This window comes from Eriocheir sinensis, chromosome 35 (assembly GCF_024679095.1).
Source record: "Eriocheir sinensis breed Jianghai 21 chromosome 35, ASM2467909v1, whole genome shotgun sequence".
Lineage (NCBI taxonomy): Eukaryota > Metazoa > Arthropoda > Malacostraca > Decapoda > Varunidae > Eriocheir > Eriocheir sinensis.
The window spans coordinates 17,566,406-17,594,344 of NC_066543.1; the positions used below are offsets into that span (position 1 = coordinate 17,566,406).

At 45.4% G+C, this 27,939-nt stretch overlaps 1 protein-coding gene across 3 annotated transcripts in view; it reads right to left on the minus strand.

The window, feature by feature from the left end:
• The window catches only part of LOC127007521 (telomerase-binding protein EST1A-like), an 86,388-nt gene that overhangs the window by 31,781 nt on the left and 26,668 nt on the right, over window positions 1-27,939 (minus strand). For all 3 annotated transcript variants that reach the window (XM_050878655.1, XM_050878654.1, XM_050878656.1), the window contains exons 7-8: window positions 11,175-11,458; window positions 3,142-3,215 (exon numbers count right to left, since the gene is read on the minus strand). In XM_050878655.1, coding sequence (XP_050734612.1) covers window positions 3,142-3,215; window positions 11,175-11,458 — 358 coding nt within the window. The remainder of the gene's footprint in view (window positions 1-3,141; window positions 3,216-11,174; window positions 11,459-27,939) is intronic.

A 27,939-nucleotide genomic window follows, 5' to 3' on the forward strand; every position in this document is an offset into this window, starting at 1 on the left:
GATATGGTACAGCGGGGCAAAAAACGTTGAGGGAGGATATGGAAGAGAAGGTAATGAGAAGGAAGGAGGAGAAGGAGATGAGGCTGTAGAGAAAAAAAATTATGGGGGAAACGAGGATGAGGGTCAGAATACGTTGAGGGAGGGTATGGAAGGGGTAAAGGTGGGGAAAGTGGGGAAAATTATGGGATACTGCACTCACATGCTTGGGAGATATCATAGAGGAGGGGAATAAGTTGGGGGAGTTGGGGAGATCCTGGAGATGATATGAGAGGAGTGGACGAGAGGAAAGCTGGACCGTGGAGGAGGAGGAGACTGGGGATGTTATGGGGAGGGGATGGGGAGATGGGTGGGGTAGAGATGGGGGGCGGAGGCATGCACAACGACCTCCCCCGCAGTCAAGGTTGCTCAAGGTTGACCTGACAGCCCCCCTTTCCTCCCCTTACCCCCTCCCCTTCCCTTTGCTCCCCAGCCCAGCCTCACGACCTTCACATGATAAGGGTTCAACTCCCTCGCTTCCCCCTCCCCCCTCCCCCCCTTCTCTCTCTCTCTCTCTCTCTCTCTCTGTGCACGCAGGTCACGAAAGAAAAATTCCACCTGTCGACAGCTGTTATTATTATTATTATTATTATTATTATTATTATTATTATTATTATTATTATTATTATTATTATTATTTTGTCATCCCGTTACAGATGCTCAAGTGAACGCCTCGATGCCTCGCGAGAATTTGTTGAAGCATTTTTTTGTTTTTGTTTGTTGGTCACCTCAAACTTCCTGATCCTCGCTCCCATCACCGTCTATTGATCCCCGTCATTTTTTATCCTTATTGTCGTTATTCCTCTTTTTATCAGCCTCTCTCTCTCTCTCTCTCTCTCTCTCTCTCTCTCTCTCTCTCTCTCTCTCTCTCTCTCTCTCTCTCTCTCTCTCTCTCTCTCTCTCTCTCTCCTCCGTTTATTCCTCCTTTTTTTGTTATAATATTCTCCTTTCTAAACTCTCCCCATTCCCGTCCTTTCTAAACTCTCCTTATCCCCGTCCTTTCTAAACTCTCCTCATCCCCGTCCTTTCTAAACTCTCCTCATCCCCGTCCTTTCTAAACTCTCCTCATCCCCGTCCTTTCTAAACTCTCCTCATCCCCGTCCTTTCTAAACTCTCCTCATCCCCGTCCTTTCTAAACTCTCCTCATCCCCGTCCTTTCTAAACTCTCCTCGTCTCCGCCCTTTCTTAACTCTCCCGTCTCTTCAAAACCGTCCCGTCTACCATCCCACCACCGCTACATATTTTCTCCTTCCCGCTTCAGCATTACATTAGCCGTTTATCGTCCATGCCGGGGATGACCAGAACCAAGTCACGCAGCGTATTATCAACCTCCCGTTACATCATTATTATTTTTTTATCACGGCGCCGATGAGCGGTTCGAGGATTTAGAGAGGAAAGGATGAGACGAAAAGAAGAGCGGGAAGGAAGAAAGAAAAGGCGGAAAGGAGTATATATTAAAGGACAGCGTGGATAACAGAGGAGACAGCAATTGAGAAGGAAGGAAAGGGAAAAAATATCTGTTAAAGGAGAGAAAAGAATAACAGGTAAAACAGGGGGGAAGGAATTAGTGTGGAAAGGATATATTAAAGGAGAGAGAGAGAGAGAGAGAGAGAGAGAGAGAGAGAGAGAGAGAGAGAGAGAGAGAGAGAGAGAGAGAGAGAGAGAGAGAGATAATAAAGGAGTCAAGAAATGCAGGAGGCAGGTGTGTTTCAGGTGTGGGAGAATGACGTCATTTTCGCCCACGTAACAAAGGTGCGAGCCATGCCCAGCAGGGACGACACACACACACACACACACACACACACACACACACACACACACGTACTGGCAAGGTCACGCACACAGCCACGCATACACACACACACACGTTCTTGTAAGGTCACGGACACGGACAGGTGAACACACACACACACACACACACACACACACACACACACACACACACACACACACACACACACACACACACACACACACACGAGCAAAAGGACAAAGAAAGAGAAACAGAGATACCCCAGAAACATTCACCCCGCCACCACAGCCACCTCCATCACCACCACCACCACCACCACAACCCCACACCATTTGCAAACAACCAATTACCCGCCCACCACAATCACCACCAACCGACCCACTCCATCACCACCACCATCACCTCCACCACCACCCACCCACCAACACACCTTAACTGCCGCGCCACCCACTGCGTAATTTGTCACCTGGCGCGGCGTGGTGGTGGTGGTGGTTGTGGAGAGGGAGGGGGGAGGGGAGGGTACCTTGCCGCGGGGGTCAGGTGTTCTCGCGTGACACAGGGAGGAGGAGACACTGCCCTTACCTGCCTACCTATACTTCCTGGTGGACTAAAACGTCGAATGGCGCTTCGCTCCCCCTGTCCCCCTATCCCCTATCCCCTCCTACACCCTGATCTTTTCCTCCTCATTCCTTTCCATCTACTCCTCTACCTCCATTACCGCCCTCCTCACTCTATCTTGGCCTCCCCTCCTTCCCACTCTCTAATAAAGACTACTATAAATACCCAACACCAAACATTCCCATCCTATTTCATCTCTTTACTCATTAACCCCGCCATCCACTCCACTATATACTCCATCTCCCGCTTCACTCCCCGCCCCCTCCACCCACTCCTGACCGTGACGTGGCTTCAGTTGACACGAAAAAAGTGTTCTCCATTCTTTTTCTTTTTCTACAGCGGTGCCGTTACGGGGCGCCTGGCGGGCGTCCTGTGGCATGTGACACTTGTGCGCCGCACCTGTGCCTTCACTGGCGGCTTCCTGCAGGTGGACAGCGAGGCAACAACAACAACAATAATAATAATAATAATAATAATAATAATAATAATAATAATAATAATAATAATAAGAAGAAGAAGAAGAAGAAGAAGAAGAAGAAGAAGAAGAAGAAGAAGAAGAAGAAGAAGAAGAAGAACTAGAGAAAGACAGAGACAGTTTGGTTAAGGTAACACTACAAACTCATCTCTCTCTCTCTCTCTCTCTCTCTCTCTCTCTCTCTCTCTCTCTCTCTCTCTCTCTCTCTCTCTCTCTCTCTCTCTCTCTCTCACACACACACACACAGGTATATACTCACACAGCATAGTCGCGGGCGGCGGGAGGTGGTGGGTTCCAGACATTGCTGTGGTAGAGAAGCCAGTCACACCAGGCCTGCAACACAGAACACACACGGGGGGGCGTCAGCAGGGGGCGGCGGCAGGTGGGAATGGGGGCAGAGGGGCAGGGAGGGGGGAGGGGGGTGATGAGGCGTGAGGTGTCGGGGGCGTCGGTGGGAGGATGTAAAGGGGTGGTGCTGGACGTGGAGATAAAAGGAGGGGGTGAGGAGTGAAGGGGGAGGGAGTATGAGGGGTGAAGGGAGGAGGGAGTAACGGTTCGGAGTGAGGGAGTCCATGGAGAGTGTAGGGAGTGAGAGGCGGATAGAAGGGGTGAGGAGTGAGGAGGGAGAGAATACGGGAAGTGAGGGATGGAGGGAGTGACAATAAGGAGAGTAAGGATGGAGTAGATATAAGGAAGGAGTGAGGAGTGAGTATGAGTATGGGGCGTGAAGGGAGGAGGGAATGATGGTAGCGAGTGTAAGGATGGAGTATAAGAGGAAGGACTGAGAAGAAGGGGTAAGAAGAAGTGAAGGAGGAAAGAGCATGAGGAAGTGAGGGATGGAGGGAGTGAGTAGGTATGAGGAAGGAAATAAAAAGGTCGGAGGAGTTCTGCCGCTTTGCTTCGGTCATGTAAGATATGGTTAGGTCAAGTCACACTGGGTTAGGTTTGCCTTGGTTTCTATTATTCAGATTAGATTAGTCACCCTCAGGTTCGGTTTGACTACATTGGAATAGTTTCATTAAGTTTGGTGAGGTTAGTTAGGAGTCGTGAGGGGATGAGGATGGAATAACAGCTGGGACGAGGGAATGTGGAATGAGGGCTGGGTAAAGAAAAATGTGGAAGAGTGGATTAGGAAATGTGGAAGAGGAGCTGGGATAAGGAAATGTGGAAGAGCTGGGATAAGGAAATGTGGAAGGTGGGAGATGTTTGAGATGGGGGGGAAGAGTTTGTAGTAAGAGTGTTAGTGGTAAGGGGGGGGAGGGTAAACAGAGAGAGAGAGAGAGAGAGAGAGAGAGAGAGAGAGAGAGAGACCACGGGAGTCGAACTGAGGGCGTCGACCCGATCAGCGGCCTCCGTCCAACCGTAGCAAGGTCACTCCCCACCCCCCACCCCCTCTCTCTCTCTCTCTCTCTCTCTCTCTCTCTCTCTCTCTCTCTCTCATCCCCTCTCATCCCCTTCTCTCTTCTCCCTATAGGGCCTCAGAACGGTCACGGTACAGTACACTCACGCTGGAGGAGGAGGAGGAAGAGGAGATGCTGGAGACGGAAAAAACATTGAGACGTAAAAAGAAAAAGTGGAGAGTGGATTAAAGAGGAATGAAATGAAGAGGGAGAGGACGGAGGGAAGCAACACTCCTCTAAGCAGGTCTGGGCGTGAGAGAGACTTAGGAGTCCTAGTGAGCGCTGACCTCCGTCCTAGGGCTCAATGCATTCAGGCTAAAAATCGGGCAAACAGAGTACTGGGTTTCATCTCAAGGAGCGTAAGCAATAGGAGCGCTGAATTCATCCACAAACTTTACTTAGCACTAGTTAGACTTCATCTCGATTATGCAGTTCAGTTCTGGTCCCCCAACTATAGAATGGATATCAAGATGTTAGAATCTGTACAGAGGAGGATGACAAAGATGATTCAGGGGGTGAGAAACTTGCCTTATGAAGACAGGCTGAAGCATTTAAATCTACACTCTCTAGAAAGGTGAAGGTTGCGAGGAGACTTGATCGAAGTCTATAAATGGATGAAGGGCTTTAATAAAGGGGATGTCAATAAGATTTTGATAGTTAAAGAACCAGGTAGGACGTGTGGCAATGGTTGTAGGTTAAACAAATTCAGATTCAACAAAGACATAGGCAAGAATTGGCTCACCGATAGTGGTGGATGAATGGAACAGGCTTGGGAGCCATGTTGTTGATGTTAATACCATAGATACATTCAAGAAGAGGTTAAATAAAGCCATGGATGGTGAGGTAAGGTGGAGTTGAGTGCACAGGAGCTGCCTTGTATCGGCCAACCGGCCTCTTGCAGACTCCTTATGTTCTTATGTTCTAAGATATGTGAGGGAGAGAGAAGACGATCAAGAAAATAAACGTAAAAGGAAGGAAGGAGGTAGGAGGAGAAAGGAGGAGGAGAAGGAAAAGGAGGAGGAGGAGGGGGATGAGGATGGTGGTGGTGGGGGTGTGGAGGGAAGGGTAGTGATTGTGGTAGGGGATGGAGGAACGTTGTGGTGGTGATAATGGTAGTGATGATGGTGATGATGCGGAAAGAGGAAGGAGAATGAGAAGGGGGAGGAGGGAGGGGAGTCAGGGGCATTAGGATGACAAAGGAAACTCAAGTAAGATGAGCCTCGCAAAGACCATTACACTACCTGGGCGAATAATTAATGTGTCTGTCAGGTGAGTGGCGTGTTATCTATCCTGTGCAGGTAAGAAAGACGAGGACCAGATGGCACCTGACGAGGACTTCCAAGAATAGCGAGCGGTGAATAATAATGAAGAAAATAATAATAATAATAATAATAATAATAATAATAATAATAATGTTAGTAATTGTATATAAAAAAATGAACACATGTAGAAAATATCAATTAAGTATCTAAATATGGATTGAAAGACAAAGGAAGGAAGGAGGGAACAAAGACAACGAAAGAAAAAGGGATATATACGAGAAAAAGACATTAAAAAATAATAAAAATAAAATAAAAAAAATAAAAAAACCGAAGATGTACAAATAAACAAATAAAGAAAAACATAAATAAAAATACAAAACCATCTAGCATTCCTCCTCCTCTTCCCCGAGCCCCGTTTTAATTACCACCAAGACCCGCCAAACACCACGGAATATTTACATGAGTTCAGGGGAATGTCTTTTTTTTTCAATCCTGGAATACCTAAGTCTCTCTCTCTCTCTCTCTCTCTCTCTCTCTCTCGAACACACACACACACACACACACACACCAAACATAATAATAAAAATAATCATAAGAAAACACCAAAACACCAAAACAACAACATAACAATAATAATAATAATAATAATAATAATAATAATAATAATAATAATAATAATAATAATAATAATAACAACTGCGGTCATCTTCAGGCACTCCAGAACACCTTACTTACCACTGCCAGCACGTACACCTGCACCGACGTAATTACTGGTGTGTTTAGGCAGGTGTGTAATTAGCTTTTTTTTTCTGCAGTTGTGGCAGCAGCGAGGAGCAGGCGGCCTTAATTTTGGGTCTGTCTGTCTGCCTGTCTGCCTGTGTGTCGGGTAATCTGCTTCTCGCACCGTCTCTCTGCACGTCTGTCCGTCTGTCTGTCTGTCTGTCTTTTGAATATGTCTGTCTGTCTAACGTGTGTGTGTGTGTGTGTGTGTGTGTGTGTGTGTGTGTGTGTGTGTGTGTGTGTGTGTCCTTGACATGGAGTGCAGGAAAGTGGAAGGAGAGAAAAGGAAGGGCGGATAAGAAAGAAGAGGAAGAGGATGGGAGAGAAGGAATGGTTAGAGGAAAAAGAAGAAAAAGAGAACGAAGAAAAAAATTAAAGGAGGAAAGACAGAGGAGAAAAAATGGAATAATAGGAAAGAAAGGTAGACGTGGAAGAAAGAAAACGTAGCAAGACTAAGAGGAAAGAAATAGGAGCAAAGAAGATAGGAAGAAAGGAAGAGACAAAGACAGGCCATCCATTTAGGGTCCCATCAGCTACGCGACACACGCCCTGCCGCCCAAGCATATTAAGGACCTCTGTATGACCCCGTGACCCCGCTGACGGTGACCTCTTGCACGAACCTTTCCCATGACCCGTCCTCTCCTCTTACTCTTCTTCCTCTTCTTCCCTTTTCTTTTACTCATCTCATTTTTTTTTTCTTTCCTTTCAATCTTCCTTCTTTTTTCCCTTCTCTTGTTTGTAATCTTCTCTTTCCTATTTCTCTTATTTCTCACCTTCCCTTTCCTTCGTAGTGCTATTATGAGTTTTCCTCTTCCTCTCTATCTCTTTATCTTCTCCCTTATTTATCTAGTTCATCGTTACTCTTGTTTGCCTTCCACTCTTTCCTCTTCTTCTCTTCCCTTCTTTTTTATTCTTATTCACTCCTTTCCTTGTTTGTAATCCACTAGTTCCTGTTCTTTCCTTTATCTTGTTGCCCCTATTTATCATTTTTCTTGTCTGTTATCCATTCATTCCTTTCCTCTTCTGTTCTTCCTTTCATTTCCTTTGTTCTTACTAATCATTTCTCTTGTTTGCTCATTCCTTTCCTCTTCTTTCTGTTCTTCCTTTCATTTCCCTTGTTCTTCTATACTTATCATTTCTCTTGTTTGCCTTCCTCGCTTTTCCTCTCTTCGTCTTTCCTTGTCTGATCTCGCCCACTTCCTTTCTTCTTCATACTCTTCCTCATCTGCAGACATTTCCTTCCTCTTCTTCCTCATCTTCCGTTCCCTCTCCCTTGCTCCTCTTCCTCTACCTTCCATAGCCTGCTTTTCCCCCATTCCTCTCTTTCTTTTTCCCTCTAGTCCACACTCGTATTCCTTCTTTTTTTTATATCTTGCATCTTTATATTATTTTTCGTTTGCTTTTCTTCCCTTGGTATTATTTTTTTTCTCTCAATCTATATATCCATTGCTTTCCGTATTTATCTTTCCTTTTCTCTCTCTCTCTCTCTCTCTCTCTCTCTCTCTCTCTCTCTCTCTCTCTCTCTCTCTCTCTCTCTCTCTCTCTCTCTCTCTCTCTCAACCTTTGAAGACCCCGACGAAAACACCAAAAGCATAGTAACTAACGAACAAGGACAAGGACACACACACATACACACACACACACACACACACACACACACACACACGCCTCATCTCATGCTCCTCTCGTTCTTGTGTGTTAAAATGCGCCTCCCGACCCTTACGCTTCCTTCCTATGACTCACGCCCGGGAAAGGGAAGGTAAGGATATATAAAACGAGAGAGAGAGAGAGAGAGAGAGAGAGAGAGAGAGAGAGAGAGAGAGAGAGAGAGAGAGAGAGAGAGAGAGAGAGAGAGAGAGAGAGAGAGAGAGAGTAAAGAATAAATAAAAAGGGGGAAACAATCAAACAAAGGGAGAAAGAGAGAAAGAGAGAACGGCTGTTTGACTGACGACAGAAACTTTGTGTTGGGGGTGATGAAAAATGGGGCGGACAAGGCAGATGAAATGGTGGTGGTGGTGGTGGTAGTGGTGATGGTGGTGATCAACTGATTGGTGGTGACAGTATATAGTGAATGGTGATGCGGGTGGGCTGAATCAGTAACGATGGTGATAGTGTTGGTGTGTGTTACGGTATTATTAGGTGACTTTAGTGGTGGTTTCTGTATAGATGGCGTTGTTGTTGCCGCTACTGGTGGTGGTGGTGATGGTGGTGGTGGATGAAACTAAGTGGTAACAATGATGATGATGATGATAAGAGTGTGTGAATGTTGTGACTGTATGTGTGCATTAGTAGAGGCGACGGAGATGTTGTTGATGTTGTTGTTGTTGCTGGTGCTGGGTCAACAAGGTGATAGTGACAGTATGGTGCCGGCGACGTTGTGGCGACGAGGGGTGACGGGAGCACTCTCATGTATTCACACACACACACACACACACACACACACACACACACACACTACACCACCGTTCACCCTACCATCCCCACACCCCTACACCTCCTGTCACTTCCAAACCTCCTCCCGTCATCTTCAAACCTTCTCCTGGCACCACGACCCCCTTCATCACCTAGGTCATCGGTCACGCCCCCACGCCCTGTATTGCCACATATCCAACTAAGCCTCCTGACGCCCTACCCATGTCAGTAACCATACCCATACCCATGCCTTCTAACTTTATTCCTGATCAAGGGTGAAGTGGAAAGAGGAAGAGTGTTAGTCAGGAAGAAGCAGAGAGAGGGAAATAGTAGTAGTTGTTGTGAGGTTAGTTTGTCCATTGTTTTGATGTGGGAGTAATTTATCAAGCGCCTAAGCACATTGGGGGAGTGATGTTTGTTTTGTTGGTGTTTAGACAGGTAAGTTGCTGTGTGTTTATTTTAGAAAACTAAGTGGGTGTTTGTTTTCTGTGTTTAGAAAGCTAAGTTAATGTGCTTTGTTTGTTTTAGAAAGCTAAGTTAGTGTTTGTTTTCTTGGTGTTTAGAAAGTTAAGTTAGTGTGTGTGTTTGTTTAAAAAGCTAAGTTAGTGTTTGTTTTGTTGGTGTTTAGAAAGTTAAGTTAGTGTGTGTGTTTGTTTAAAAAGCTAAGTTAGTGTTTGCTTCGTTTGTGTTTGAAAAGCTGTTAGTGTTGATTGTTTTGTCTGCGTTTAGAAAGCCAAGGCACATGCCTGACCCCAGCGTATTAGACTGGCCGTTTGTCATGCCCGTGTCTGGGGAGGCAAGTCAAGCCAGTGTTATTTTTGTCCAGTTGTGCATGACTGGTTCATCGGCTACGTGGGAACCAGAGATGCTCCATGTATAGCCAAACCCCTCCCGCCTCGCTATCTGCACATCTTCCCTCCCCCCACACGGCTGACTCCTCCTCTCCCTCCCTTCCCCTGTCCCCCCCTCGGTTCACCCCAGCAGCCCAGACATAGAGTCATAGTCCCTCTGACCTTTACAAATACTTGCACCCGTTGGAGACTCTAATTTGGTCTTGGTCTTTGGTCTGACTTGTTTTCCACATAATCAGACGTGTTCCCTCCCTGTCTGCCTCTTGTTTGACTCGTTAATAAGGCATAATAAATACTCTAGAAATTACGTTGATTTTCACAAAACCGGGAAAACAAGTTATTTTCTGAGATATTTTTAAGAGGTAAGAGAGTGTAAGGGGGTTAAGGATAAGGGCTGTGTTGCTTTTGCCCGGCTTCGACTGAATATAACAGAGAAAATTCATGTTCTTTTCCCGAGTTTAATTTTGGAGGGTAAGGGAGCGTAAGGGGGGTAAGGAGAGTAAGGGAGGGTAAGGGGGGAAAGGATAAGGACTGTATAGCTTTTGTCTGACTTCGATTGAATATAACAGAGAAAATTCATGTTCTTTTCCCGAGTTTATTTTTGGAGGGTAAGGGAGAGTAAGGGGGGTAAGGAGAGTAAGGGAGGGTAAGGGGGGAAAGGATAAGGACTGTATAGCTTTTGTCTGACTTCGATTGAATATAACAGAGAAAATTCATGCTCTTTTCTTGAGTTTATTTTTGAAGGGTAAGGGAGAGTAAGGAGAGTAAGGGAGGGTAAGGGGGAAAGGATAAGGGCTGTATTGCTTTTGTCTGACTTCGATTGAATATAACAAAGAAAGTACATGTTCTTTTCCTGGGTGTATTTTTATAGGGTAAGAGAGAATGAGGGGTAAGGGAGGGTAAGAAGGTAGGGGAGGATAAGGGGGAAAGGGCGGGTAAGGGTAATGCTCTTCTAACTGATCTTGACTGAATATAACCCAGAAAAACGTGTTCTTTCCCTGGGCTATTTTCCTCTTATTTTTGGGGGGGTAAGGGAGAGCGGGGGCGACAAGCTGCATTGCTTTTGTGTCTTGAGTCTCCACTTGGTCATGCCAACTATGTTCCTCGTCTGCTTCTTGTCTATCGCTCTCATGAACTGACTGAATACCAGAGATATCAAACCTGTTCCCTTGCCAAATCTTTTCCTTAATTCTTTTTCACTGGGGGCGGGGGGAGGGGAGGCAAACAGACTACTGACAAACGATGTGCAAAGTGGCATAAAAAAAATGGTTGAAATTTGACCTTAGTTGAATTGATAAGGAAGGAGGAGGAACAGGAAGCACATAGAGCCCAATGATAGTAAAAAGTATGAGGTCAAAAGAGAGAAGAGAAAAAGGGAAAAGATGGGGGGGCATATGAAATGGCTGCGCGTGACCTCGGTGCTCATCTCCGTTGCACTGGCCCTTAAGCATGTGGTGGGTGGCAACGAGAAAGCCAAATGGGTTGAGGTAAACTTAGATGAAGGAATAAGATGAAAAACAGGTCAAGGGATAGTCCAACCAATCAGGGGGGAGCACGAGGTGATGACAGGTCAAAGGCAAAACTAACCTTGAGTGGAGGGATGAGGTTAGCCAAAGCAGAGGAGAAGAGCCTTTGGTCATTGGCGGGGGTGGTGGAGGCTGCTGAGTCTTTGGGCGGAGAGGAGGCGGCGGTGGTGGGCGTAGCGGTGCCAGTGGTGGAGGGTGCGGCTAGTGGTGGCGGGGGGTGGTGGTGCACGTGGTGGGCCATCAGCTCCACCACCGCTCGTACCACCTGGCCCATCATCTCCTGGGCCAGCACGAGGGCCAGCTCCTGTGCGGCCGACCGGTACCCGCTGCCGTCCACTGGTACGTCTGAGGGTCAAGGAAGGGACATGTGTTAGGCTAATACAAGTAAATGATCAGATACAATGATGAACTAAAGCAATGAAATTAACAAACATAATGAACTGAATACAATGCAATGAAGAAATACAATGCAATGAACAAAAACAATTAAATTATGAATACAATGAAATGAAGATATGAATATGAACAAATGCAATGATATGAGTAACTACACTGAAATGAAAGTTGTGCAAATACAATGAAATTAAAAAAAATATATGAAATCAACAAAACAATGAAAATAAGAAACTACGCCAATACAATGAAATGGACAAATATAACAATAAAGTAAACAATTCCCTACAATCAAATAAAAAAAATATATATATAATGAAAAAGTTATACCAATACAATGAAATGTTAAATAATAGAATAATGTGTGCAAATAGTTAAATTAACACATACTGATTACCCAAATACAATGAGCTGAACAACACAACACCATGACACTACCTAGCCATACAACACCAGCAGAAATACACTACCGATAACACAAACAAGAGAACGCCCTCACTGTACTGTAGACCCAAGGGAAAATAGCAGGGGAAAGAAGGAAAAAAAAAATCATCCCTCCTTCTTATCAATATCCTCATCACCACCACCACCACCACCATCCACTACCACACCACAACAAGTATACTAAGGGAAGGAAGAGGGAAAAGGGTATATTTACAGCACATCACACGAGGCCACCGCAAGAATCTGGCTGCGGAAACCACGACACTTATGATCACAATCACCACTATCACCACCACCACCTCCACCCCATCACCACCACCGCCACTACCACCATCACCACCGCCATCACTACTTCTCATTCCTCGAGACAATTCATCCTAAAAAGTGAGTTGACTTCCCAAAAGACTATAAAGATCATAAGAAGGAGGAACACAAGAAAGCAAAGGAATAAAAATTCTTCCTCTTTTTTTCCTCTTCCTCATCTTCCTCCTCCTCTTCCTCTTGTAAGGAGTCAACTCTTCTGTTTTTATTCGATGACTTAAGAAGAAAATGACGCAGAACAAGAAGAACATGGTGATGAACATGTTGATGGTGATAAGAAATTAATAAACAATATGATGATGGTGATGAATGATGATGATGAGGAGGAGGAGGAGGTCGATTATGATGAAGAAAAGGAGTAGGAAGATTAAGAAGAGACAAGTGAGGAAAGACAAACGAAACAAGTAATTACTTACAAATCACACACACACACAAAAAAAAACTTTGCGGAATGCTGACTAAAACTAAATAACCATCATGATAATAATAATAATGATGATAATAATAATAATAATAATAATAATAATAATAATAATAATAATAATAATAATAATAATAGTGAGGCTGGAAAACCTATAAACCATCCAAACACCTTATTAGGTAAGAAAGTAGAAAAAAGAAAACGCAATGATATTAGGGATAACTTTAGGGAATCTACGAGAGAGAGAGAGAGAGAGAGAGAGAGAGAGAGAGAGAGAGAGAGAGAGAGAGAGAGAGAGAGAGAGAGAGAGAGAGAGAGAGAGAGAGAAATTCAGCTCAGATGATGTTCACCATTTGTCTGGGCGAAAAAGTAACAGCAGGCAAGCGATTTTTTCTATGACACGGAAGAGAAAAGTAATGGCAAAAAAAAAAAATAAATAAATAAATAAATAAAAATAAGAGAAAAAATCATATGAAGAAGACGACTGATAATTATTAGGTAGGACTACAGAGATTATACATGGTGTAGAATTTAACATATGACACTCCATCTAACAATTACCATAAAGAATCCTAATAAAAAGAGGCGGTGGCTGAGTGGTCAGCTTCCAGACGCGCTGTCCTGGAGGACCAGAGTTCAAGCCCCGCCCGCCGCTACAAGCTGACAATATTCAGTCATGGCCGAGTGGCCTAAGACTACCCACACGATGTCCTGAAGACACCAATCAAACCAAACTCTAACGAAACTCTCTAACGAGGGTCAAGTGGAACTCTTGAGGGCAGCATGAGCCAATCACGAATGGCGCCACTGTGGCTGCGCCAGTAACGGGTCGGGGACGACCAACAGGCCCCAACAAGAAAGCCTACTGGCGCCATGGGCCAAACGTTAAAAAGAGAGACAGAGATACGAGAGACACCCCCTAATTACCATAAGGAACACACACCACTGCCCGAACGAGAAAAAGAAAGACAGTGAAAGAAACAAGGGATAAAAAAAGCAGAGGAAATAAATCAAACCAAACACCCAGTAAGTCACTTTTTTGTTAGCCATTTACGTGTGACCTCAACATAAGACATAACGCACGTACCGATAAAAAACGTAACGATAAATAACAAAGACGATAAATAATACAGCGAAATAACAGGTCAGAGGGACGATTAGCGTATACATAGAAGAATGCGAAATGGATGCAAAAGATCGCTTTAGTGATTAATAGAGATCTTTATAGCCGTGTGGAGGAGGAGGAGGAGGAGGTAGAAAAACAAGAACAAGAATATGAAAATGGAAAGAAAAAAATACAGGAAAAGAACACGAACAAGGAAAAGAACAACAAAAAAAAGTAAAAGGAAGAATATCAAGAGAAAGAGGAGGAAGAGATATATGAGGAGGAGGAGCAGAAGCAGGAAGAAAGGATAAGGACAACCACAGGAGGAGGAAAAAGAAAAGAAAAAAAGGAGGAGGAGGAGGAGGAAGAAGAAAAAGGAAACACAAGAGGGATGGAAGGGGTGGATCAACGATGGATGGATGGAGAGAGGGAGGAAGGGGGAGAGAGAGAGAGAGAGAGAGAGAGAGAGAGAGAGAGAGAGAGAGAGAGAGAGAGAGAGAGAGAGAGAGAGAGAGAGAGAGAAAGGAAGGAGAGACGGAGGATAAATTACAGGTGAACTTCGTGTATATTTATGAAGGTAATTTACAAGAAAACCTGTGATATACTGACACTGAGAAGAGAGGAGGAGGCGGAGGAGGTGGAAGAGGAGGTGGAGGAGGGCAAGGAGCAAGAGAAAGAAGACGAGTAGGAAGAGGGTACGTCGGTGGAGGTGGAGGAGGAAGAGGAAAAGAAGGGAAGAGGTAAGAGGAAGTAAAAAGGAAATGAGTGAGTATACGGAGGAAGAAGAAGGGAAGTGGAGAGAGGAGAAGAGGAGGAGGAGGAGGAGGAAAGGAGAATAGATGATATTTATGAATAGGAGAAGAAAAAGAAGAAAGGGGAAAAGAGGGAAGATTAGAAGATAGCGTACAAGGTGGAGGAGGAAGAATAGATGATATTTATGAATAGGAAGAAAAGAAAAAGAAGAAAGGGGAAAAGAGGGAAGATTAGAAGATAGTGTACAAGGTGGAGGAGGAAGAAGAATAAAAAAAAATGTAAAAGGAAGAGGGAGAGAAAATAAGATAGGAGACGAGAAAGACGAAGACTAAGAAGAAGACGAGGAAAATGAGACGAGATATTAAGAAAGAATACAATACAAAACACGTGAAAAAAAAATAAGAGGGAACAAAAAAAAGCATAATCGAAATAAATATTAAAAAAAAATTACGATTATATAAGAAAACAGCACTTACTCTTTTACCATCAGAGCAAGCAAGCAAACAGGCAGAGAGCAGGCAGGCATGGGGCAAGGAGGGTCAATGGGGTCACGGGGCAAGGGAGGAGGGAGAATACAAGATTACTACAGGTGTCCGAGGTGAGGCAGGTGACAGACTCAACAGGTAATTACAGCACAGGTAATATTCACACCCCTGCAATTAAGGTGAGAGAGAGAGAGAGAGAGAGAGAGAGAGAGAGAGAGAGAGAGAGAGAGAGAGAGAGAGAGAGAAAAAACAAAAAAGAAGAAATGTAGAAGAGTGGGAGGTAAAGAAAAAAAAAGAAAAAGTAAATAATAAGGAGATAGAACACACAAAAAAGGAGGGAGATATGGGGAAAGAAAGTAAGACAAGGTTCAGAGAGAGGAGGAGGAAAGGGAGAAGGAAGAGGAGAGCAAACGGGAGGGAGGAAAAGGCAAAGTGGGGAGAGGAATGTTAAAATAGGGGGAAGGAGGGGCAGAGGAGGAGGAAGGGAGGAAAGGTAATGGAGAGGGAGAGGTTGGTCAACAGAGGGAGAGAAAGGTAAGGAAAGGGAAGAGGTGGGCCTGGGGAGGAGGAGAAGAGAGGAAGGGAAGGGAGGGGAAGGGAAGGGAAGGGAAGGGAAGGGAAGGGAAGGGAAGGGAAGGGAAGGGAAGGAAGGTGAGGTAAGAAGAATAAAGGAGAAGGAAGGGAGGGGAAGGGAAGGAAGGTGAGGTAAGAAAGGGGAATAAAGGGGAAGGAAAGGAGGAGAAGCAAGGAAGGAAAGGGAACGAGAGAGGTGAGATAAGACAATAGGAGATGAGGGTAAAGAATGAAGAAAGAAAAAAAAAAGGAAGAGAGGCTGAGGGAGGAGAGTAAGAGGCAGAGGGAAAAAGGAAGGGAAAATAAAGGAGGAAAAAAGGATATAAAGAGGAAGAAAAGGTGGAAGAGAAGGGAGGAAGGAAAGATAATGGAAGAGAAGGAAGAGGGAAAGGAAGGGAGGAAAAGGAAGAAAAGGAAAGGAAGGAAAGAGGTAAGCTAAAAGAAGAGGATGCCAGACTGAAGGAGGAAGATAGAAAGGGATGGAGGGAAGGAGAAGAGGATGAAGGGAAGGAGGAAGAAAGAAGAGGATGGAGGAGAGGAGAAGGTAAGGAGGAGGGAAGGAGAAAAGAAGAGGATGAAGGAAAGGAGGAAGAAAGAAGGGGATGGAGGAGAGAGGTAGAGAAGGGTAGGGAAGAGGAAGGGCAGGTAAGAGGAGGGAAAGGTTATCGGCGTTAATTAAGGACCCAACAGGTAATTTAACAAGCTGTAGATGAGGACACGGCCAGATTGCATCATGAGTAAACAACAACAGGAGAGAGAGAGAGAGAGAGAGAGAGAGAGAGAGAGACGGACATTGACATAGGGTACAATTACGCCCTCTAAAGTTAGGCGTAAACAATGGATCTCTCTCTCTCTGGACATTACTGTTTATTTGATTATTATCTTTGTCTGACTTAACAATAGATAAGAGAACACACACACACACACACACACACACACACACACACACACACACACACACACACACACACACACAGATGATGCAAAGGTCAAGAGTCTAGGATGGCATAACCGCACGAGAGAGAGAGAGAGAGAGAGAGAGAGAGAGAGAGAGAGAGAGAGAGAGAAAGGGGCGTACCTAAGGCCCTCTCTCGCTCTCTCTTCACGTTCCCTCCCCCTTCCCCATCCCCCCCTCCCCCCAAACGGTACTCGGTAATGGGTAACAAAAAACCAGGAGTAAAGCCCTTTGTCAGACGTCCTTGGCTGACCTTGTAACTCCCTCCCCATCCCCTCCCTTCCTGACTCCTCCCTTCCCCCCCTCTCCCCTCCATCCTACCCATCCTCCTCCTTCCATCCTGCCCATTTCTCTCAATCCATCCTTCTCCTCCTTCTTTCTTTCCTCTCTTTCGTTTAACGCTTCCTACTCTACGTTTTCCCTTCTTCCTCTATCTCCTTAATTTCGTTTCTACTGTAGTTTCCTTGGTTCTCTCTCTCTCTCTCTCTCTCTCTCCGCCATTTCCGAAATAACAAAAAATCTTCCCAGAAACAGAATTCGGCATTTAAGAGTTCAATGACACGTTGTTTTTTGTTGCTTTTGTTTGTTTGTTTTTGCTGTAGATGATGATGATGATGATGATTTTGCTGCTGTAGGTAACGGTTAATAGTAATAGTAGTAGTAGTAGTAGTAGAAAAGTTAAAGTAGTAGAAGTTATAGCGTCACTAATATCAAGGAGAGTTCTAACTGTGTGAGTGTTAGGAATGTTAGTGTCGATGCAGGTTGTAGTTGTAGCGTGAGAAGCAGGGATAGAGGAAGCAATATTCATGATAGTTATAGCATATTATAATCATTTACTTTCTCCTCTTCACTCGAATTATCTTACTTCTCCCTCATCCTCCTTTACTTTCTCAGCAAAACAACAAATCTTCGAGCTCTTCCTCCTCCTTCTCCTCCTCCTCCTCCTCGTCATTGCATATTCACTTTTCGTTCCTCCTCTTTCACCCTCTCAGCCACTACATCATCTTCAAACTTCTCTTCCTCCTCATCCTTCACCTCCTCTTCCAACACCAACTCCTTGCTCATCCTTGTCTTCTACACTCACCCAATACTTCTTTTAATTCCTGCTTCTCCTCCTCATCCTTCACCTCCTCTTCCAACACCAACTCCTTGCTCATCCTTGTCTTCTACACTCACCCAATACTTCTTTTAATTCCTCCTTCTCCTCCTCATCCTTCTCCTTCTCCTCTTGACTTAATACATCACGAGTTTTAACATAATTAGCAGACGTAACATTAATATCCAGCACAAGTTATGAGAGTATTAGATCTCAGTAATAGCACGAGCCCTTCTTTATACTTACAAGAGGACATCAACAACGAGCCCTCACCACCACCACCACCACCACCACCACCACCACCAGGTTAATATAAGGTCCAAGAAAGAGTTATAATGTGCTCCTTGGGTTATTCACTTACTAATTCATTGCCTGTCTCTCGCCTTTATTGGGTTCACTTTTTGCTCTTCGTCGTCACTTTGTTGCACCGTCTGGCGTCCGAGCTGATACTTAATTTTGTTTACCCCAATCTCTCTCTCTCTCTCTCTCTCTCTCTCTCTCTCTCTCTCTCTCTCTCTCTCTCTCTCTCTCTCTCTCTCTCTCTCTCTCCTTCCCTCCAGCTCTCTTTCTCTCCCTCCCTCCCTCTCTTCCTCTCTCCCTCCATCCTTCCCTCCACGCCACGAACGTCCTTGAGTAACCTTTCTCTCCCCCCTCCTTCTCCTCACTTCCCTCCTCTCCCCCTTCTCCTTCCCTCCCTCCTCCCCCTCCATCTCTTCTCCTCCTCCTTCTGCAACCATGACGCATCGCTCTTATACTAATCCTAATCCTCCTCTTCCTCCTCCTCCTTTCTTCACTCTGTCATATTGTTATTTCTTCATTTATACAGCCAGTTCCATGCACCCTCCCCCCCCCCTCCCCCTCCTCCTCGTGATAATGTCTAACAATAGAAGAAAATGAAAAAATGAAGAGGAAAAAGAAGAAGACGGAGAAGAAAAAGAGGAAGAAGAAGAAGAAAAAGAGGAAGAAGAACAAGAAGAAGGTGATGTGGAAGGAGAAGGAAGTTTCTAATAATGATGGATCTATTCCTGAGGTTCACGTATGCATAGTAATGACCGTAGTAGTAGTAGTGGTGGTGGTGGTGGTGGTAGTAGTAGTAGTAGTAGTAGTAGTAGTAGTAGTGAAACCAGATTGGCGGGATCGTTTTGGCGTTGGCTCCAGCGGGTCCTCTGCTCCCCGCCACCCTGCCACACAGTCCCGACACCTATCTCTTCCTCTCATACAACACCTATGGGTAGCATATGAGCGGATGCGATAGCTGTTGGGACTGTGGCAGAGCGGCTGGGAGGAAAGGTATGCTGGAGCCAACCCCAAAACACTCCCGCAATCTGTAGCAGTAGCAATAGTAGTAGTAGTAGTAGTAGTAGAAGTAGTAGTAATAGTAGTAGTAGTAGTAGTAGTAGTAGTAGTAGTAAGGAGTAATAGTAGCAAGAAAAACAATAACAACACCAACAATACAATAATAATAATAATAATAATAATAATAATAATAATAATAATAATAATAATAATAATAATAATAATAATAATAATAATAATAACAGTACCACCACCACTACCACCACCAACACCAACCTCACAAACACCAACACCATCACCATCATCACCACCATACCTTCAGAAGCAGGAACAGCAAAAAAAAATGTCGGTGTAATGGTGATGGTAATGATGGTGATGGTAATGATGGTGGTGGCAGTGGTGGTGGTGGCAGTGAGTTGTGACCAGCTATCAAAAGCGTCTGTCCCGCCACGTAATTCCTACCTTCTGTCTTTCTCTTCGTTCCTTTCCTTTCCCTTCCCTCCTCCCTTCTCCCTCCCTCCCCCTTCCTTCCCTCATCCACGGCCCGTTACGTTACGAGGCTACTTCTGCGTGTCTGAGAGGAGGAGGAGGAGGAGGAGGAGGAGGAGGAGGAGGAGGAAGAGGAAGAAGAAGAACAAGAAGAAGAACAAGAACAAGAAGAACAAGAAGAAGAAAATAAATTATAATGACCAGCAGATATCAATGTTATTTGCATCCATGACTGTGTGTGCATGTGTGTGTGTGTGTGTGTGTGTGTGTGTGTGTGTGTGTGTGTACGTGCCCCAACCACCTCGGCCTTGCAGAACACCTAGGACAGGAAACACACACACACACACACACACACACACACACACACACACACACACACACACACACACACACACACACATACACACACACACGACAACGTCCTTGAGGTCACCGCCGCCCCCTAAGTCGCCCTCACCTGGTATTTCCTCCAGGTGTGTTATCTTAATTGCGAACAGCGGGGGGAGGGGAAGGCAATGAAAGGTGGAGGAGAGAGAGAGAGAGAGAGAGAGAGAGAGAGAGAGAGAGAGAGAGAGAGAGAGAGAGAGAGAGAGAGAGAGAGAGAGAGAGAGTAGTGTAAAGAGATGCAAGATGAAGGGCGTGAGAGGATGGGAAAACAAAGAAAAGGGAAAGAAATGCAAAAAAAAGGGAAATACAAGGGAAGGAAAGAAATAACTGAGTAAGACAAGAAAATTATATGAAATGAAAGGAATGGAGAGGAAAGAAAAGGAAGGGAAGGATCAACCACCAAAACGCGGCAAGAAAGTCAAGAGGGGCATGACGCGACCGTAGACTTTTACTACCCGGCGAGCGGAGGCAGAGGAAGGGGAAGAGAAGGGGGAGAAAGATGATGATGATGATGATGATAACGGTGATGATAATGATAACGACGACTTCAACGAAAAGAAAGTACTATGAGTATGATAATTAAACATGAACGTTGTGGGCGTCTTGATGTACGGTAAAAAGTAGTTGAAGTATTATCTAACAATATTAATGAAGGTAGTAGTAGTAGTAGTAGTAGTAGTAGTAGTAGTAGTAGTAGTAGTAGTAGTAGTAGTAGTAGTAGTAGTTGTAGTAGAAGCAGGAGGAGGAGGAGGAGGAGAAGGAATAATTGTTGCTGTTCTTGTTGTTGCTATTGCTTGTTGTTGTTGCACTATGTCGTAGTAGCTTAGCAATTTCCTACAGACTATATTCGTAAAGGTCACTTGGGGTGTTTTTTTTTGGAGGAGGAGGAGGAGGAGGAGGAGGAGGAGGAGGAAAACAGGTTATGAGTCACCCTCTATCCATGGTACTTGTTCTGTCATTACCCTCTGATCGCCTCCCTCCCTCAATTTTCCTTTCCCTCCCTCCCTCCCTCCCTCCCTTAAACTTCCTTTCCCTCCCTCTCTCCCTCAAGTTTCCTTTTTCTCCTTCCCTCTCTCCTTATCCCTCAAGTTTCCTTTCCCCCCTTCCCTCCCTCAAGTTTCCTTCCCCTTCTTCCCTCCTTGAAGTTTACTCTCCCTCCTTTCCATCCTCCCTCCTCCAAGTTTCCTTTCCTTCCGCCGAGTTACCTTCCCCAAGTCTCTCTCTTCCCCTATCAGTCTATCTGTTTATCTCAATTTATCCCCATCTTCCTTTTATCCCATAGCCAATATCATTTCCTCCACACTCAGTCCCTTTCACAACACCCCCACCAGCACTACACGAGGCCCAAGCTTCAGGAACTGCCAAACCCGACCACTAACCCCACCCCACCCCACATACACACACCTCAACCTGGACACCTGTGGGGGGAAAAGGGTTGTTCAGGTATTCCCTTGACCGCTCCTTGAGGCAGACACACATTGTTATACTGGATATATATCTTGACGGCTAGTGGACGGACTTTTTCGTGCGTGTGACTTTACCTTCTTATTTGTCGAAAAATAATTCCAAACTGTAGTCTGTTTAGCTCCTCTGCCCTTCTTTTGCGTGTGACGAGGGTATGGAAGGATGTGTTAGAATACTTTAGCTTCTATCTTATTGGTCAAAAGTTAACTCCATACTATAAGCTCACTTGCATGTTCTCTCTCTCTCTCTCTCTCTCTCTCTCTCTCTCTCTCTCTCTCTCTCTCTCTCTCTCTCTCTCTCTCTCTCTCTCTCTCTCCATCCTCATCCTACTCCTCCGTCACCTTTCCACCTCCTCCTCCTCTACATCTACCTCTTCCTCATTCTCCTCCTCCTCTTTTACTACTATCTAGCCCTCTATCTATGTCCCTATTTCTGTAGCGAGGGTAGAGACTATTGAGGGATACTGTGGCATAATTTTGTTGCTATCGAGCTTATTGGTCTGAAGATAACGCCATGCTATATTCTCTTTAGCCCATTTACTATTATTTGTGTGGCGAAGCTAAAGACTACCATTGTTATTGTGCTTGTTATTCCTATTCTTAGTATTATTGTTATTATTACAATCAGGCTCATTGGTCTAAATATTACAACATACAGATATACCTTTAGGACATTCGCCTTTTCTATTCGCTTATGGAGGGTTACATTAGAATATATCAGGTTTTTTTTTTCCATCTCTCTCTCTCTCTCTCTCTCTCTCTCTCTCTCTCTCTCTCTCGTGTAACACCTCTATATTAGAAGAAAAAAAAGAGGAAGAGCATGAGGAGAAAGAGAGATATCCTCATGCTTCAAAATACGACAGCTGAGGAACAGAGAACGATAGTTAGTCTTTAGCATGACTCGCAGGAGCATGACAAGGAGTATAAGATATCAGAATGTCAAACACACCAAACCATTCCCCGACACACACCAAAAAAATACAATAAAAAGCTAAACAAATCATAATAAAAGATGAACCATAAACCTGCCCGAAGCCACCCAAGGAGCTAAGAATCAATAAAATAAAAAATAAAAATAGTCAGAGAGAGAGAGAGAGAGAGAGAGAGAGAGAGAGAGAGAGAGAGAGAGAGAGAGAGAGAGAGAGAGAGAGAGAGAGAGAGAGAGAGAGAGAGAGAGAGAGAGAGAGAGGCACCGCGTAACCCAGGTCGCATTCCTCGTTCCGATATTTTTTGCCTCATTAGCTGGAGAGAATAATCCTAAACAATTAAGCCCAGGAATAAAGGAGGGCCATTAAGGGGGATTTGTTCCAGCGGGCGCACCCCAAAGCCTTACGACAGGTCGGCCGGGGGGAGAAAAAATTGACAAAAAACGCGAAGTAATCTATCAAGAGACTGACTCCCCCACTTGTTGCCAGACTGAAGGCGGCCATCTGGAGGGGGAGAAAGAGGAAGTGGAGAGGAAGAGGAGGAGGAGACGGTGAAGGAGAAGGAGAATGAGAAGATGAAGTAGGGGGAGAGAAATGTGACGCAGGAGGAGTAGGAGGAAGAGAAAGAAAATTAAGATTAGGCAGGACGAGAAGTGTGAGAAAGAAAAGGTAGAAAATGACGATGAAGGAGATGAAAGGGAAGGTGGAGGAGAAGGCGGAGGAAGAGAAAGACCTGGAAGAAGTGAAGCAAAAGGAGGAGGGATAAGTAACAGAGGTAGGAGAAGGAGGAAGTAGAAAAAGATGTTGAGGAAGACGAGGAAAAAGAGGAAATGAGACAGAAAGAGCAGGTGACCCCACGAGGCAAAGAAAGAGAAGGTCGAGAAGAATAAAGAGAGGAAGAGGAAGACAGGGAGGACGAATCACAGGTATCACATCACCTGGGAGCGAAATAGGCACTCAAATTACTGATGACGGGGCATCTGGCGACACGGCGGCGACAATGCCCGCCTGAATACCCGGGCACTGGGTACACACATTCCTCCTCCGGCACGGGAACTCGAGGCATTGCCCTGGAGGAGGAGGAGGGGGAGAAGAAGAAGAAGAAGAAGAAGAAGAAGAAGAAGAAGAAGAAGAAGAAGAAGAAGAAGAAGAAGAAGAAGAAGAAGGAGAGGAGGAGAAGAAGAAGAAGAAGAAGAAGAAGAGGAGGAGGAGGAGAGGGGTGACCTTAGGGTTGTGTCATACGGTCACGTGGGAGCGCCAACAGGTAGAAGGGCCGTGTGACACCTCCAAATTAGGATGTGTATTACCTGGCTACTCTCTCTCTCTCTCTCTCTCTCTCTCTCTCTCTCTCTCTTGTTACACCTCTACATTAGAAAAAAATAGGAAGAGCATGGGGAGAAAGAAAAAGCAGGAATAGGATGATGATGATGATGATGATGAGGAGGAGGAGGAGGAGGAGGAAGAAGAAAAGGATGAGAAGAAAACGCAAGAACATGAGAAAGAGGAGAGAAAACAAGAATATAAGGACAGAGAGGAGAAGAATGAAAACATAAGAACATAAGAACGTAAGTCTGCAAGAGGCCGGTTGGTCTGTACAAGGCAGCTCCTGCAAGCCTAACCTAGCCTGCCTTCACTACCCATGAATTTATCCAACCTCTTCCTGAATGTATCTATGGTATTGGCACCCACAACAAGACTGCCAGGCCTCATCCACTCTTCCACGACTCTATGGATAAATCATTCTTGCCTATGTCTTTGTTGAATCTGAATTTATCTAACTTAAACCCGTTGCTACGTGTCCAACTTTTACAACCATAACCATATTAACCCGTATAGTGTTGTGGGGCAAATTTATGGGCTTAAGGTGACATAGGTAGCTTTACCGTGTAGTAGCGACAGGCCAAATTGTGTGTTTACCATTAAGGGTGGCATTTAGTTTAATTGTAACGAGCGACCAAATGTGTGGGCGCGAATTTAAATTGTTTCTTTACAAAATGCTGGCTTTAGCGACAGTAGCCAAAATTGGTGTAGGTGTAGTTTTACCGTGTTGTGGCGATTTTTTACCGTAGTAGCGACGGGTAAATTTTTCGCCATGAATATCCCCCCAATATAAGATGATGATAAGCTGATCACAAATGCGTTGATATATATATTGAAATATATTTGCGAGTGATGATTTTTTTTCTCATTTTTCTCGCCTTTAAGGAACATGATCCACGCAGTTACCGGGTTAACATCCACCTTATTAAAGCCCTTCATCCATTTATTTATAAAGAGAGGGAAAGAAAAATATAATCAAACAGAAGACCCCAAGACACAGGGAAAGCAGGCAGGCAGGCAGGCAGGCAGAATGACAGACAGACAAAGAGCAAAACATCCACTTACTGCTAACGAGGCTGTCCGGCTGAGTGGCCAACACCATTACCATCATCAAGCCCCCATTAAGACATGCTGCTCACCCCCCCATCCCCCCTCCCCTCGCTCCAGCCCCTATCACCCCCGAGAGTATGCCCCAGATCCTCCTATGTACCTCCCCTCCCATTCCCCATCCTCCATCAACCCTTCCCTCCCACCTTATCCCCCAACCCTCATCATCCCCACACTAAGGAGAGGAACACATGCCCCTGCCCCTCTTACGCAGCTCCATTTACAATATTCCAACATCCCCATCACCACCACAACAGGTAAATGATTATAAGACACTCCATCCCCATCCTCCCCACTCCCCACCAACCCCCAAAAAACAAAATAACAAAGCCCTTTCCCCCTCCTCCTCACCTTCCTCTTCTCCCCATCTTCCCTCTCCACCTCCTCCCCTATCCTTCCCAATTTCCCCTACCCCTTCCCAACCCCTTATCAAGCAAGTACCACAATAAAAAGATAATAGGTGACAAGCCCCCTCATTTATCCTCCCCGCTCCCCCTCCTCTCCCCCTTCCCTCCACTAGCTATCATCTTACTGCAAGGAAAATACATTACCAGACCCCATTCCTCGCTCTCCCCTTCTCTCCCCAACCATGCAAGGGAAAAGACAAAGAAAAAAAATAATGAAACACAATGATACCAAGTCTATTACCGAAGTCATCTCTCTCTCTCTCTCTCTCTCTCTCTCTCTCAAAAAGATAAGGATAAGAAAGGGAGAGATAGATAGAGAGAGAGAGAGAGAGAGAGAGAGAGAGAGAGAGAGAGAAGGGAGGGAGGGAAGGAAGGGAGGAGGGAGGGAGACAAGGAAAGATGGGAGAGTATTAGAGAGAGGGAGAGGAAGGCGAAATAAGTGAGGGAAGAAGATGGAGGAAAGCAGCAAGGAGATAAAGAGAGGAAAGGAGATAAAGAGAGAGGAGAATGATAGGGAGACAAGGAGAGATGGAGAGGTACAGGAGGGGAGGAAAAAAAAGATTACGTGAAAAGATCAAAGAAAGGAATGAAAGGAAGAAGGAATGGCAGAGAGAGAGAGAGAGAGAGAGAGAGAGAGAGAGAGAGAGAGAGTGTGTAGGGAGGGAGGGAACGAAATCACCAGGAAAAAGTATTGGAATGAAAGGAAAAACGTAACACGAGATTAAACAAACCAGGAAAACACGGAGGAAGAGAGTTAGAAAAAGCAATAAATGATAAGACGAGGAAAACAAGGATAAGAGCAACAAAAACACCATTGAAACATGTCAGAGAGAAGGAAGAGAAAGGAGACGTGAACATAAAACCAGAAGCAGGAGGAAAAAATAAAAAATAAACAAGGAAAAGGATGAAAAAGGAAGAGAAGACACAAGGAAGAGGAAGAGGAGACAAGAGGAAGGTGGAAGAGGAGGGAACTGGCGGTAGTTTAAAAAAAATATATCAGAAGTAAAATCAATAGTAAAAAAGAGAGAGAGGAGAAAATGAAGACAAAAAGAGAGAGGAGGAGGAGGAGGAGGAGGAGGTAGAGGAGGTGGGTGGTGAAGCGTGGTAGCAGCATCATCCCTAACAGCACCATCAGTAGCAGGAGCAGTAGCAGGAGCCACCCTAAGTACATGCTGCAACCTGCCATCCTGTCGTGTAACAAGCACTCCCGCGCCTTAACGTACACTCATCTCCCTCCCTCCCTTTCCCCCTCTAGCTCTCTCTCTCTCCCTTCCTCTCCCCCACCAGCTCTCCCTCCCTTCCTCTCTCTCCCCACCGTCATTCTTTCCATAAAACCAGGCTCTCCCTCGCCCTTAACTTAACCCCCAGCTCCTTCCCTCCCTCCCTCTCCCCCTCTAGCTCTCCCTCTTTCTCCCTCCCTCTCTCTCCCCACCGTCATTCTTTCCATAAAACCAGGCTCTCCCTCGCCCTTAACTTAACCCCCAGCTCCTTCCCTCCCTCCCTCTCCCCCTCTAGCTCTCCCTCTTTCTCCCTCTTCATTCCTCTCCCCCACCAGCTCTCCCTCCCTTACTCTCTCTCCCCACCGTCATTCTTTTCATAAAACCAGGCTCTCCCTCGCCCTTAACTTAACCCCCAGCTCCCTCCCTCCCTCCCTTTCCCCCTCTAGCTCTCTCTCTTTCTCCCTCTTCATTCCTCTCCCCCACCAGCTCTCCCTCCCTTACTCTCTCTCCCCACCGTCATTCTTTCCATAAAACCAGGCTCTCCCTCGCCCTTAACTTAACCCCCAGCTCCTTCCCTCCCTCCCTTTCCCCCTCTAGCTCTCCCTCACTATAAACTTACACATATCTCCCTCCCTCCCTCCCTTCCCCCTCCTTCTCTCCTTCAAAACAAGCTCCTCTTGGCCTAACCTAAACCCCGTTCCCTCCCTCCCTTTCCCCTTCTGGCTCTTCCATCGTTCCTCTCCTCCCAACCCTCCTTCTCAACCTAAAAAACAAGCCCGCCCTCACTTCAGCTTCCACTGTTCTCCCTTGCACCCTCCCTCCCCTGACAGCTCCCCTTCCTACCCCTCCAGAACAAGCTGCTCTCCTCTTCACCGTAATGAATACAAGCTTAAGAGAGAATAAGACGAGTTACTTCAATACGCTTAACTACTCTGAGGAAAGCAAGACAATAGGAGGCGGCGGCTGAGTGGTTAGCGTGCCGGCGCCGCGTTCAGAGTCCTGCCCGCCGCCACAGCTGGGATTTTTCAGTCACCGCCGAGTGACCTTTGACTACCCACATGCTGTCCTAATGACCACCTATCAACCCGGACTCAAGATTCCCGCCCCTTTTGTCATATGTATTTTGATGTTTAAATAAAAAAAAAAAAAAGAGGCTTAAAGATGAACTCCGGAGGGCAGCAGTGGCCAAGAAAGATGGCGCCACTATAAACACTTGCCTATACGCCACAACGGGCTGGGGCCGACCAACAGGCCCCAACAAGAAAGTCTACCGGCTGTTATATCACACACCACAACACTCCCTTACCATTTCTCCCTTTCTTCACATCTCCCTTCCCTACCCTTCTTTCCGTCCCTTTCCCCTTCCTCCTCCTCCTCCTCCTACATTCTTCATCACTTCACCTCGTTCTTTTCTCTTTTCTCTCTCATGCAATTTTTATTCATTATTTTACTTTATATCATTCTTCTTTCCCTTTTCTCTTCAATACCCTGTTTTTATCTTCCTCTTCTTCAGCCACTCCTTTAGTCTTTCCTCTTAGCCCCTTCTCCATTCCCTTCCTACCTTCACCCCCGCTTCCCCCCCTCCCCCCCCCCGTCACTGCCACGCACACACACTTGAAATCACAGGTATGTACAAATGACTTCACACCTACCTGTCCACGTGCT